This window comes from Lithobates pipiens, unplaced genomic scaffold (genome assembly GCF_037356315.1).
Source record: "Lithobates pipiens isolate NorthernLeopardFrog02 unplaced genomic scaffold, aLitPip1_a1.2 Scaffold_8, whole genome shotgun sequence".
NCBI classification, from domain to species: Eukaryota; Metazoa; Chordata; class Amphibia; order Anura; family Ranidae; genus Lithobates; species Lithobates pipiens.
This window is the reverse complement of record NW_027507903.1, coordinates 498381021-498394792: the sequence shown is the minus strand read 5'-3', so window position 1 is coordinate 498394792 and position 13772 is coordinate 498381021. Positions and strand designations below refer to the sequence as shown.

General features: G+C 42.2%; 1 protein-coding gene across 3 annotated transcripts in view; it reads right to left on the bottom strand.

Annotated features, from left to right (window-relative positions):
* The window catches only part of AGBL3 (AGBL carboxypeptidase 3), a 245419-nt gene that overhangs the window by 22631 nt on the left and 209016 nt on the right, over positions 1–13772 (bottom strand). For all 3 annotated transcript variants that reach the window (XM_077469175.1, XM_077469177.1, XM_077469176.1), the window contains one exon: positions 602–655. In XM_077469175.1, coding sequence (XP_077325301.1) covers positions 602–655 — 54 coding nt within the window. The remainder of the gene's footprint in view (positions 1–601; positions 656–13772) is intronic.

Below are 13772 nucleotides of genomic sequence, written 5' to 3'. Positions count from 1 at the left end.
CATACAGTTAGGAGGCTGTCGGCACACATGTGCCTAGGCACCTTCACATACAAGAAAGTGCACCATTTTTTTAAAGGGGGAATTCTATATAAAAATGTAAAATATTTTCAGGATACTTCTTAGGCACAATTAACATTTTTAAATGTCTCCTATAACATTTCAGATCCAATTTTTTTTCAGCGTGATCAAAAAAAGCTCACAGCGCCATCTGTCATCATTTCTGATCCTAGGCCACTCGGTGTACAGTTTGGACTTCCAATTTCCACCAGAGCGCCACACCTCCAGCACTCTGCCCTATCTAATGGAGAGCAAACCTTCTGCTCCACTTAGATCACGTCTCTTCCCCTGTATGAAGGCTCTTCTGAGCTTGATATAAGGTCATATTTGATATTTTTATTTTATTGGACGTGCCAGTTTTGGCAGTTCCACCTAATTATAAAATACCTTTGATTGATTTCTCTGTTCCTTTTCAACAAATTTTTACAAGGAAAGAACAAGTTGTGCCGTTCTGCACATCCTGATACTGTAAAATTCAGATACGTTAATGCAAGCTAATCTGTCAAATTACATTTTAGGACATACCACTCTCGGAATAACTCACCTTGGTGCTGATGACTTCTCCATTGGAATCGAACACCAGATAGATAACAGACACCTTTGCAGAGACACAAATAAAATACATTCTGATGAGCTATTTATATGCACACATTTAGGGGTTAATTTACTAAAGGCAAATAGACTGTGCACATTGCAAAGTGCAGTTGCTCCAGAGCTTAGTAAATGAGAAGCTCTGCTGACTTCCATCATCCAATCATGTGCAAGCAAAAAATGCAGTTTTATTTATTTTCCTTGCACATGATTGGATATTCTTTGCAAAGGGAATCTTTACCTCATTTACTAAGCTCTGGACCAACTACATTTTGCAAAGTGCACAGTCTAGTTGCCCTTAGTAAGTCAACCCCTTAGGGTCCATGCACACTGGGCTTAAATAATCTCTGCTTCTACAAGAGCTTTGCGTTTTTTTGTTTTTTTTATCCTGCCTGTAGTAGCAGCTCAATGTTATCCTATGTGTCCATGCGCATTAGAGCTTTAAGAGGCATACAGTGGAAACTTGGATTGTGAGTAACGCGGTTTACGAGCGTTTCGCAATACGAGCTATTTAAAAAATAAAATAAATCCTGAATCACTTTGGGAGCGTTGTCTCAAGACGAGCAGGATTCAAGCCACTGGGGTGTGCAGTACCGCATTTTGGCCAGAGGTGCGGGGGCACCGGTGACACTCTGTTCCCGAGTGGAGCGGATTATCTGAGTTTTCATTATTTCCTATGTAGAAGCTCACTTTGATATACGAGCGCTTTGGATTACAAGCATTCTTCTGGAACAAATTATGCTCGTAATCCAAGGTATTACTGTATATCAAGAGGAGAGTATAGAGAAAAAAAACTCCATCACGTGTGTTTTTTGAGAAGTTTTCAGGCAGAAAAAAAAAAACTCGAAATGCTCATAAACACCCCTAAACTCATGTTTAGGAGCGTTTGGTGTTTTCAAGTGTACATCGATTATAGTGAAAAATGAGCAGCGGGGAATGTTTTGGGAAAAAAAAACACTTAGAAAAACAAATACCCATAAGGTCTCAAACTCTTGTGCAATAGGAGCGACTGTGAGCATTTTTTATTCCTGTCCCTTTGCCAGTGGGTTCTGCCCTTTTTTCTGCTCCTAGTGTGCATGGACCCATAAATAAACATTTAGGTGTTGCTGGCTGTGTGTGGATGTTCCTATCATTTGCATTTGAGTACTGTGATATTAAGGGGATTGACCATCTACATTTATTTTGGGTTGATTTGAGACAGGTGTAAATATTGGGCTGGGGAGCGTTTGCCCCCCAGCCAGTACAAATACAGTAGGACATGTTGAACCAGTGGCCTTAACTGGACACACTGCACCAATTAATGGAATCATGAGCCGCAGTCACTGACACACGCTGGGCAATAAAAAGATATTGACCCGAGATCATAGATTCTAGCAGAGTGGAGTCTTTTAGAATCACCTACCTTTGTAGTTCCGAGATGTCATGTGACCGAATGCCACATAGAAAGTGGATTCTGGAATTTGTGAAAAGGTGTGCCACAATAAACTATGTTCATTAGGAACACCCACCTTTCATCATTGCCACCAAATATTGCAGCAACATGGCACATTTTCTTTAGGCAACAGAAATCTGTTCCTACCATGAAATTATTATTTGGTTGTGTTTGCCCCTTAGGCCAAAGGTTTCCGTTCCTCTCTGGTATTGGGAGTGCCCAGCTGATTACAGAAATTTTGCACATCAGGTAAACTGTCTAAATAGGGTTTGTGGCTTTGAGGTGGAGATTTAACCACTTCAGCACTGGAAGGTTTACCAACCTTAGTGACCAGGCCATTTTTTACAATACGGCACTGTTTTACTTTAACTGACAATTGCGCGGTCCTGTGACGCTGTACCAAAAAAAATTGATGTTCTTTTTTTCCCCCACAAATAGAGCATTCTTTTGTGCTATAAACAAAAAATATAACACAACTGACTAAAAACGACAATAAACGAGACTGTGTACATGGTCACATAGGACAACATTGATTGAGTTCAGGGGCAGTTGGGAAAAAAAAAAAAAAAAAAAGAGTCCAATTGCCTCTGAACGTACGTTTTGCAGCATCCCGTGTACATGGGCCCCAAGACTAAAACTAATTTGAAATTTGAATTCAAAATTAACACTGGTCTGTAGTGCATGTTCATACCTCAATACCATAAATAATAACGTATTTGATTTTTCACTTCACCAGTATATAATGAGTTTGGAAATTGTAGAGAAATGATTAAATAATGCATTACAATTTAACTACACCCATTCGATTTTAGATGACTAAGATGAATTTTAATCGATTGAAATGTACTGGGGATTTAGTCGAATAAATACGGCTAAAACTAAAACAATTGCAGAAGACTAAAATGGGACTAAAACTAAAATGCCATTTTAGTTCTAAGACTAAAACTAAATTTGCTGCCAAAATGAACACTGCACATTTCCAAATAAGCTAGAAGTGTAAATAGGTGCATTTTAGGACTAAACTTTTTTTTTTATCTTTTGATGGGTGTCTGTGGATCACTGCCTGAGTCTTTGAGATAAGAGATTCCAGAACATCTTGTTTTGTTTCTTTTATCAACTATATGATCAGACTAAGGTCATACAAGGATAAAAAGAGTGGAAGGGAGTCATCTCATGTCTAGGTATGAATAACCAGGTTATATATATAGGAACACTACACTAATGTATACTATATGGTTAAAAGTATATGGACCACCCTCTATATGAGCGTTTAGTGAATAGTACTGTTAATACTAAAAAATACAAAGATATTTTAGACAATTATGCAATTTGGGTAAGACCCTTCATAGTTTCAGGATGGTTTTACCCCTGTGCATAAAGCCAGCAATACATGGTTTGGTGTGAAGGAACTATACAAAGAGCTGAACTCAGCCCTATTGAACACCTTTGGGATGAACTGGAATGACAATTGCAGGTCAAGACTTATGTAGCCTAACTCCAGCTAAGGCTTTTTTTAAAATTTGTATTTAACACAAGACCAGTCCACAGGGATCAAAACAACAGTATAAATAACAATACAATGGTAGTTAAACAGACGGTTATTCATCTATACCGACTCAGGAGGATTTCTCATCTCCAAGACTTCACCATGAGGTGAGCCTAGAGCGTATGGTCACCTAAACACAGGTTCCATCAACATCCGACACTATGGCTTGTCTGAGTGAAGAGAGCGGTGGCGTTTCTGACCCTGTAGGTGTGGGCTGGTCTCCATTTTCTCTAGGGTTTTCTCTAAGGTTAGAATTCTTACAGGTTTGTGAACCGGGGGGGGGGGGGCGGGGGGGTTGGGTGTGACAGGGTAGTATGGAATGGGTCATGGGAGGGGGGAGACAAAGAGGGGGGGTTGGGAGAAGGGTCCAAGAGGGGTCTACCGAGTGAGTATGATGAGAGGGTTGTCAGTCAACCCTCCTGAGAGTACGACCTTCATTAGAATATCTGAAGGCATTCCATGCCTGCCACGTTTTAGAATATGTTTCCTGACGGTGTTGGCTGGTGAGGATCAAGTCTTCCAGTCGGCTAACGTCATCTACTTTATGAAGCCATTGGGCGGTAGTCGGTGGGTTCGGGGATTTCCAGTTAAGTGGTATGCATGCCTTAGCTGCATCCAAAAGGTGTCGTATCACAGATTTTCCATATTTCCGGGGTGGTATATCTGTCACGTGTAAGAGAAAATAGATCGGTGAGAACGGTACTACCCGGTCAGTGAATGTCTGAGTGATACGCCAAACTTCACTCCAAAAATTATGCAAACGGGGGCAGGAACAAAATATATGCAGGAGTGCCCTCGTCTGAGTGGCACCGCCAGTAACGGTCCGAGGTCATCGGGAAGATCTTATGTAAAAGAGCAGGGGTTTTGTACCAATGTGTGAGAATTTTGTAGTTCAGCTAAGGCTTTTTAATCACTTAAGGTCCACCCTATAGTAGTTTTACTACTACAGGACAGCACCTCTGCACCAGATTATACATGTAAGGGGCTGATCAGAGGGTACCACAGACTCAATGCCCGCTGGGACCTGTCGATCATTCAGTACAAAGGCAGAACGTAGGTAAACAAGGCAGATTGCTTCTCTTTTAGCAGAGAAGGCAATGGATTCTGTTTTACTGCAGAGCAGGTATAAGGATCCATGTCTTCCCCTAGTAAAAGCACCCTCCACACTGTACAAAAACACTGGCTAGGCACACAGTTAACCCTTTGATCACCTCTGATGTTAACCCCCTCCAGCCAGTGTGATTAGTACAGAGACAGTGCATATTTTAGCACTAATCACTGTATTCGTGTGACTGGTTCCCAAAAAAGTGTCAAAAGTGTCAGTCAACCTCGGTTCACACTATTGCGATGCAGGAACCAGCGTTATTCCAGTGCTGGTTACCTCATCGCATCTCCCTCGCAGGGAGTTCACACTGCCCTCTGCGAACCGCTGTTGGGTGTCAAAACAAATGTAATGACACCCCCAGATCGGTTCGCAGATCGCTGTGCGAACTGTAAATTCAAACAGGAATTGGATCACATGAATTTCCATTGCACAGACATCGCATGTAATCTGCACAGCAATGCAGTGCGAATCAAAAGCGATGTCTGTGTTCAATAGTGTGAACCCAGACTTAGTGATCGATTTGTCTGCCACAATATTGCAGTCCTCGCTAATCGCCACCAATAGTAGTAAAAAAAAAAAAAATATTCCATAAATATATACATACAGTGCCTTGAAAAAGTATTCACACCCCCTGAAATTTCCACAATTTGTCATATTACAACCAAAAATGTATTTTATTGGGATTTTATTGATAGACCAACAAAAAATGGCACATAATTGTAAAGTGGAAGGAAAATGATAAATGGTTTTAAATTTTTTTTTTACAAATAAATATTTAAAAAGTGTGGCATGCATTTTTATTCAGCCCCCCTGAGTCATTACTTTGTAGAACCACCTTTCACTGCAATTTCAGCTGCAAGTCTTTTTGGGGATGTCTCTACCAGCTTTGCACATCTGGAGTGACATTTTTTCCCATTCTTCTTTGCAAAATAGCTCAAGCTCTGTCACATTGGATGGAGAGTGTCTGTGAACATCAGTTTTCATATCTTGCCAAAGATTCTCAATTGGATTTAGGTCTAGACTGACTGGACCATTCTAACACATGAATATGCTTTGATCTAAACCAGGGGTGTCCAAACTTTTTTCAAAGAGGGCCAGATTTGATGAAGTGAACATGCTTGAGGGCCGACCATTTTGCCTGATATTCTTTAACCACTTCAGCCCCGGACCATTTTGCTGGCCAAAGACCAGACCACTTTTTGCGATTTGGCACTGCGTCGCTTTAACTGACAATTGAGCGGTCGTGCGACGTGGCTCCCAGAAAAAATTGACGACCTTTTTTCCCCCACAAATAGAGCTTTCTTTTGGTCGTATTTGATCACCCCTGTGGTTTTTATTTTTTGCGCTATAAACAAAAATAGAGCGACAATTTTGAAAAAAAAACGCATTATTTTTTACTTTTTGTTATAATAAATATCCCCCAAAAATATATAAAAAAAACATTTTTTTCCCTCAGTTTAGGCCGATACTCATTCTTCTACATATTTTTGGTAAAAAAGAAAAAACCGCAATAAGCGATTATTGATTGGTGGAGCATGGAGCAGAGATCGGCGTCACTAGTTGCTAGGCAGAACGGGGAGATGCTGTTTACAACGGTATCCCTCCGTTCAGCCGCCCTGTGAGATGATCGCGGGTATGCCTGCGGTGATCAAGTCCGCAGGACCCGCGACTGGACTCACGGGGGTCCCGACCAGCACGCAGCCGGCGACACGCTCATGATGGCAGGGCGGCATTAAAGATTGGATGTATCTGTATGCCAATATGCCAGCCCCCACACTGACATGAATGCAGCCCCCACCGTATTGACATGAGTGCAGCCCCCACCGTATTGACATGAGTGCAGCCCCCACCGTATTGACATGAGTGCAGCCCCCACCATATTGACATGAATGCAGGCCCCACCGTATTGACATGAATGCAGCCCCCATCCTGACATGAATGCAGCCCCCCACACATTGCCATGAATGCAGCCCCCCACACATTGCCATGAATGCAGCCCCCCACACATTGCCATGAATGCAGCCCCCCCACACATTGCCATCAGTGCAGCCTGATTCATGTCCTCTGCAGCCTTGGAGGAGACAGGGAGGGGGGCGGGATGAGCGCCGACAGACATACAGGAGAAACTCCTGTTTTTACTGATGGCCTCTTTAATTGAAAGTCCCGCCTTCTGTGATGGACAAAACAGTTGTCCAAAAGCAGGAGACAGGACTTCCTTTTACACAGGACGCTGTGTAAACAGGAAATACTCCTGTATCCTGTATGCAAGGCACTCATCCTGCCCCCTCCAAGGCAGCCAGCATATCTATCTTTTGTGGCCCCCGGCGCTCGGGGATTAGTTGAGGGCCACAAAAGATATATATGTCAACATTACCAGGCGGGCCGCGATTGGCCCGTGGGGTGGACTTTGGACATGCCTGGCATATACAGACTGATTTTACTGTTGTGGGTTTAGTAACACTTTAAAGTGAATCCCTCGGCAAAACCTATTTTTTGGCTAGAATAATGAAGGGTTATCTGCCAAATTTTAATTGCGGTCTGTGTCACTGAAAAGAGCAAGAGGGGAGTGAAAAATCTTTCAGTGGGGACACTTTTTCAGAGTACAACTGAGCCCTGGTTCACACTGATGCGGTGTGATTTCTATGCATTTTCAAGTGCAACTTCAGGAGCAGTTGCAGTGTCATTCTGATGCGATTTTATACAGCTGTGATTTCTGTTCTGGCTAATTTTGTGACATTTGAAATAGGTGTAGCTCGCACTAAAATTGCATTGCATATGAAGACCTATACCATTTTCGCTGGTGTTTTCTGTTAGGTCTATGGGGCTCAAAATTGTACAGGACTCTTTTGCAAATCGCATCACGTTTGCAGTGCATAGGTGTGAACAACCTCCATAGAAAGTCATGTTATATCCCTTGACATGCAAATCTATGCATTCTGGAACGCATCAGGACTGCAACAGTGTAAACCAGGGCTAAGAGGGGAATTCTTCTTTCTGTGGGAGATTTCCTCTAAGTACGAGTTCACATGTGTGGCCGAGGGTTTGTGCCTGGGGTCCAGGGCATGTCTGTTTACCGGTACAGGTCTGAATTTTTACCTGAATTCACACATGAACCAGACCCAAACATCCACAGGAATCTTTTGCAATCTGCTGCACGGCCACCCAGGACCTGTGTGAACCGTTTCCATTGAAACCTGGATCCAATTCGCATATATGTGATCCCAGTTTCTGGGACAGGACATTTGAAATTTCTCCAGTGGTATTAACAAAAAAACTGGTAGCATTTTTTTTCTTCCCTACTTTTTCCAAAACTAAACAAGAACAAAATTGTCTATAAGTATATTTTAAGCAAGAGAGTTAGCATGATAGCCAGGCCTATCACGAGAGAAAGTGCGATGAGTAAATCATAAAATCAATGCTTGTCATGAGTCGCCATCTTGTGTCCAAATTCAAGACTTTTTATTTCAGGAACCAGGAAATACAGAAAGCAATAAGATGATCCCAAGTATAAAAAAAGTCTTAGATTGTGAACATGGCAGGTTCTCATTAATTTGAATATAACTTACATTTGGTTCTGTATTTAAATCCTAAAAATGTTATTTTATTTGCTTCTTTTTGTTCTGGTAAATCTATACCCATATATATATATATATATATATATATATATATATATATAAAACCCCTGTTTTTGATGCGTTTTTGCCTCTTTAACAATCCGTGAATAGCTGGTTGTTAACCACTTCAGCCCTGGAACCCCTTCAGCCCTGGTAGCCACTTAACCCCTTCCTGACCAGAGCACTTTTTGCGATACGGCACTGCGTCACTTTAACTGACAATTGCGTGGTCGTGAGACGTTGCACCCAAACATAATTGACGTTCTTTTTTCCCCACAAATAGAACTTTCTTTTGGTGGTATTTGATCACCTCTGCGGTTTTTATTTTTTGCGCTTTAACCACTTGAGGACCGCCGTATTGCCATTGTACGTCAGCACAATGGCACAGGCAGGCATAATCACGTACATCTACGTGATTGCCTTCCAGCGGGTGGGGGGTCCGATCGGACCCCCTCCCGCTGGTTACGGCGGTCCGGTTCCCTCCAGGAGCGCTCCGTGATGAGGGGATGGCCGTTGGTTTTCGGCCACCCCCTCTGGATCGCTCCTGGCCAATGAGAAGCTTCCTCCCCTGTGTATTGTTTACACAGGAAGGAGGAAGTGATGTCATTCTCCTCGGGGCGGTCTTTTTGACCGGACTACGAGGAGAACAGTAAAAGTAAGTGTGCACCAACACTACACTGACATGTAGGTACACACAGGCACACAAACCCCCCCCGATCTCCCCCCCCAGTCACAGTGTCACTGATTGCATTGATCATTTCTTTACTGATCAATGCATTCAGTGTCAGTTGTGACAGTAAAAACTGTCAGGACAGTTAGTGTTAGGTCCAGGGTAGCCCCCTATCACCCCCCAATAAAGATTTAACCCCCTGATTGCCCCTAGAGTTAACCCTTTCACCCCCTTTTGCCAGTGTCACTAAGCGATCATTTTTCTGATCGCTGCATGTGTCGCTAGTGTCGCTAGGTAGCTAGTTATTTTTTTAGGTTCACCGCCAGGTTTTTATATCGCTAGGTACCCCGATATACTACCCAATAATGTTTTTAACCCCCTGATTGCCGCTAGTTAACCCTTTCACCCCCTTTTGCCAGTGTCACTAAGCGATCGTTTTTCTGATCGCTGCATTAGTGTCGCTACAGTCGCTAGGTAGCTAGTTATTTTTTTAGGTTCACCGCCAGGTTTTTATAGCGCTAGGTACCCCGATATACTACCCAATAATGTTTTTAACCCCCTGATTGCCGCTAGTTAACCCTTTCACCCCCTTTTGCCAGTGTCACTAAGCGATCATTTTTCTGATCGCTGCATGTGTCGCTAGGTAGCTAGTTATTTTTTTAGGTTCACCGCCAGGTTTTTATATCGCTAGGTACCCCGATATACTACCCAATAATGTTTTTAACCCCCTGATTGCCGCTAGTTAACCCTTTCACCCCCTTTTGCCAGTGTCACTAAGCGATCGTTTTTCTGATCGCTGCATTAGTGTCGCTACAGTCGCTAGGTAGCTAGTTATTTTTTTAGGTTCACCGCCAGGTTTTTATAGCGCTAGGTACCCCGATATACTACCCAATAATGGTTTTAACCCCCTGATTTCCGCTAGTTAACCCTTTCACCCCCTTTTGCCAGTGTCACTAAGCGATAATTTTTCTGAACGCTGCATCAGTGTCGCTAGTGTCGCTAGGTAGCTAGTTATTTTTTTAGGTTCACCGCCAGGTTTTTATAGCGCTAGGTACCCCGATATACTACCCAATAATGGTTTTAACCCCCTGATTGCTGCTAGTTAACCCTTTCACCCCCTTTCACCAGCGATCACAGTATAAGTGTCACTGGTGACGCTGGTTAGCCAGTTAGTTATTTAGGTTCCCCGTCAGGTTTTTATATAGCGCCAGGGACCCCCATATACTACCTAATAAAAATTTGAACCACCTGATTGCCCCTAGTTAACCCTTTCACCACTGATCACCGTATAAGTGTTACGGGTGACTCTGGTTAGTTTGTTTTTTATAGCATTTTATATTCAAATCCGGAAGGCAGTGCTTGGTTTTCGGGGTCCCGTACGTGGCTAGGCTCCCAAAAAGTCCCCCACATGTGGTATCCCCGTACTCGGGAGAAGCAGCAGAATTTATTTTGGGGTGTAATTTGACTTCTGCCCATAGCATGTGTGAGCAATATATCATTTAGTGACAACTTTGTGCAAAAAAAAAAAAGTTTGTAATATTCCCGCAACTTTTGGCAAAATATAAAATATTCCATGGACTCAACATGCCTCTCAGTAAATAGCTTGGGGTGTCTACTTTCCAAAATGGGGTCATTTGGGGGGGTTTTGTGCTATTTTGGCATTTTATGGCCTTCGAAACTGTGATAGGTAGTGAGGAGTTAAATCAAAAATTTGCACCCTTAGAAATCCTGAAGGTGGTGATTGGTTTTCGGGGTGCCGTGCGCGACTAGACTCCCAAAAAGTCCCACACATGTGGTATCCCCGTACTCGGGAGAAGCAGCAGAATGTATTTTGGGGTGCAATTCCACATATAACCATGGCATGTGTGAGCAATATATCATTTAGTGACAACTTTTTGTAAAAAAAATTTTTTTTTTTTTTTTGTCATTATTCAATCCCTTAGGACAAAAAAAATAAATATTCAATGGGCTCAACATACCCATCAGCAATTTCCTTGGGGTGTCTACTTTCCAAAATGGGGTCATTTGGGGGGGATTTGTACTGCCCTGCCATTTTAGCACCTCAAGAAATGAGATCGGCAGTGATAAATTAAAAGCTGTGTAAATTCCAGAAAATGTACTCTAGTTTGTAGACGCTATAACTTTTGCGCAAACCAAAAAATATTCGCTTATTGACATTTTTTTTACTAAAGACATGTGGCTGAATAAATTTTGCCCTCAATGTATGACTAAAATTTAGTTTATTCGATTTTTCTTATAACAAAAAGAAGAAAATATCTTTTTTTTTCAAAATTTTCGCTCTTTTTCCATTTATATCGCAAAAAAAAAAAAATCGCAGAGGCAATCAAATACCATCAAAAGAAAGCTCTATTTGTGGGAAGAAAAGGACGCAAATTTCGTTTGGGTGCAATATTGCATGACCGCGCAATTACCAGTTAAAGCAGCGCAGTGCGAAATTGCAAAAAGACCTCTGGTCCTTAAGGTATTTATTGGTCCGAGGCTGAAGTGGTTAAACAAAAAAAATAACTAAAATTTTGAAGAAAAAAATATATTTTTTTACTTTTTGCTATAATTAATATCCCCCCAAAAAAATATAAAAAAAAACAAATTTCTTTCCCAGTTTAGGCCGATATGTATTCTACATATTTTTGGTAAAACAAAAAAAAAAAAAAATTCGAAATATTGATTGGTTTGCACAAAAGTTATAGCGTCTACAAAATAGGGGATAGATTTATGGCATTTTTATTCAATTTTTTTTTTTTTTTAGTAATAGTGGCGATCTGCAGTTTTTATCGTGCCTGCGACATTGCGGCGGACACATCAAACACCTTTTACACTATTTTGGGACCAGTGACATTTATACAACGATCAATTCTATAAAAATGCACTGATTACTGTGTAAATGACACTGGTAGCGAAGGGGTTAAACACTAGGGGGCGATCAAGGGGTTAAGTATGTCCTAGGGAATGATTCTAACTGTGGGGGGGATGGGCTCACTACAACATGACAGAGATCACCGTTCCCGATGACAGGGAGCAGTAGATCCCTGTCATGTTGCTAGGCAGAACAGGGAAATGCCTTGTTTACATCTCCCCGTTCTGCTGCTCCGTGTCATGATCACGTGTCCAGGGCACACTCCCGGAGTGCACGTGCACTGAGGCGCGTCTTAAAGGGGACATACAGGTACACCCATTTGCCCAGCCGTGCCATTGCGCCAACATACCTCGTCATGCGCTGGTCGGTGGTTAAGCAGCGGGCCGTGAAAACAGCCCCCACATCCCTAACAACCGATGAGTCATCAGCTGTCGGGGGGATTCCCTTCTGACAGCCGAAAGTAAAAAAAGAAAGAAAAAGAATTGGGGGCAGGGGAACTTAACATGCCCCCCCCATCCATATTCTTTGGGTCTGGTATGTATTTTGAGGGGAACCCCACACCAAAATGAAGACAAAAAATGGCGTGGGGTCCCCCCCAAAAACCAAACCAGACCCTTATCTAAGCAGGCAGTCTGGCAAATGAGGAAAGGGAGGGGGCCATACCAGGCTACCCTTTCCAAAAACGCACTGAATGTGTACCATAGGAAACCATGGGAAATGGACTGTAGTGCGTGTTTGCAAACTGCAAAACACGCTAAAGAAAATGGGAATACGTGTTAACTTAGTCTTAGTGGGAAGACAATGCTCCAGTGGTATAGGTTCAAAAAAGAACTCTAACCTTTATTGCACACTTTATATTGCACATTAGAAACTGATGGTAATTTCCAGCTGAACACTTATCTTGTTAACCGGTTCCCGACCAGCACACGCCGATGTATGTCGGCAGAATGGCACGGGCAGGCATATTGGCGTACAGGTATGTCCAATCTTTAATGCCGCCCACGTTGATCTGTGCTCCATTTGATTGGAGCAGAGATCAATGTTCACTAAATTAAAGCCCAGCCCCCAACAGTTAGTAACACACCCCTAGGAACTTAACGCCTACACTGCCACCCACTGGTTAACCCCATTCACTGCCAGTGTCATTTACACAGGAATCACTGAATTTATATAGCAGTGATTGCTGTATAAATGACAGTCGTCCCAAAAATGTGTCAAAAATGTCCCCCATAATGTCGCAGTCACAATAAAAAATCGCTGATCGCTGCCATTACTAGTAAAAAAAAAAAAAGAATAAAAATGCCATAAAACTATCCCCTATTTTGTAAACGCTATAACTTTTGCGCAAGCAAATCAATAATCGCTTATTGCGATTTTCTTTTACCAAAAATATGTAGAAGAATACATATCGGTCTAAACTGAGGGAAAAAATGTTTTTATATATTTTTGGCGGATATTTATTATAACAAAAAGTAAAAAATAATGCGTTTTTTTCAAAATTGTTGCTCTATTTTTGTTCATAGTGCAAAAAATAAAAACCGCAGGGGTGATCAAATACCACCAAAAGAAAGCTCTATTTGTGGGAAAAAAAAGGACATCAATTTTGTCTGGGAGCCACGTCGCACGACCGCGCAATTGTCAGTTAAAGCGACGCAGTGCCGAATCGCAAAAAGTGGTCTGGTCTTTGACCAGCAAAATGGTCCGGTGCTGAAGTGGTTAATGGACGCTGATTTGATCAGGAGAGGGGGTGTTCTATAGTCCCAACACAGTTCCTGTCTTAAGGTAGCAGCGCTGCTCCTCCATAGTTCATTGAAATAATATCAACCTATGATAGGAAGTGTGTTACAGGAGGGTACACTAGGTGAAAGAAAAGCCTCCCCCC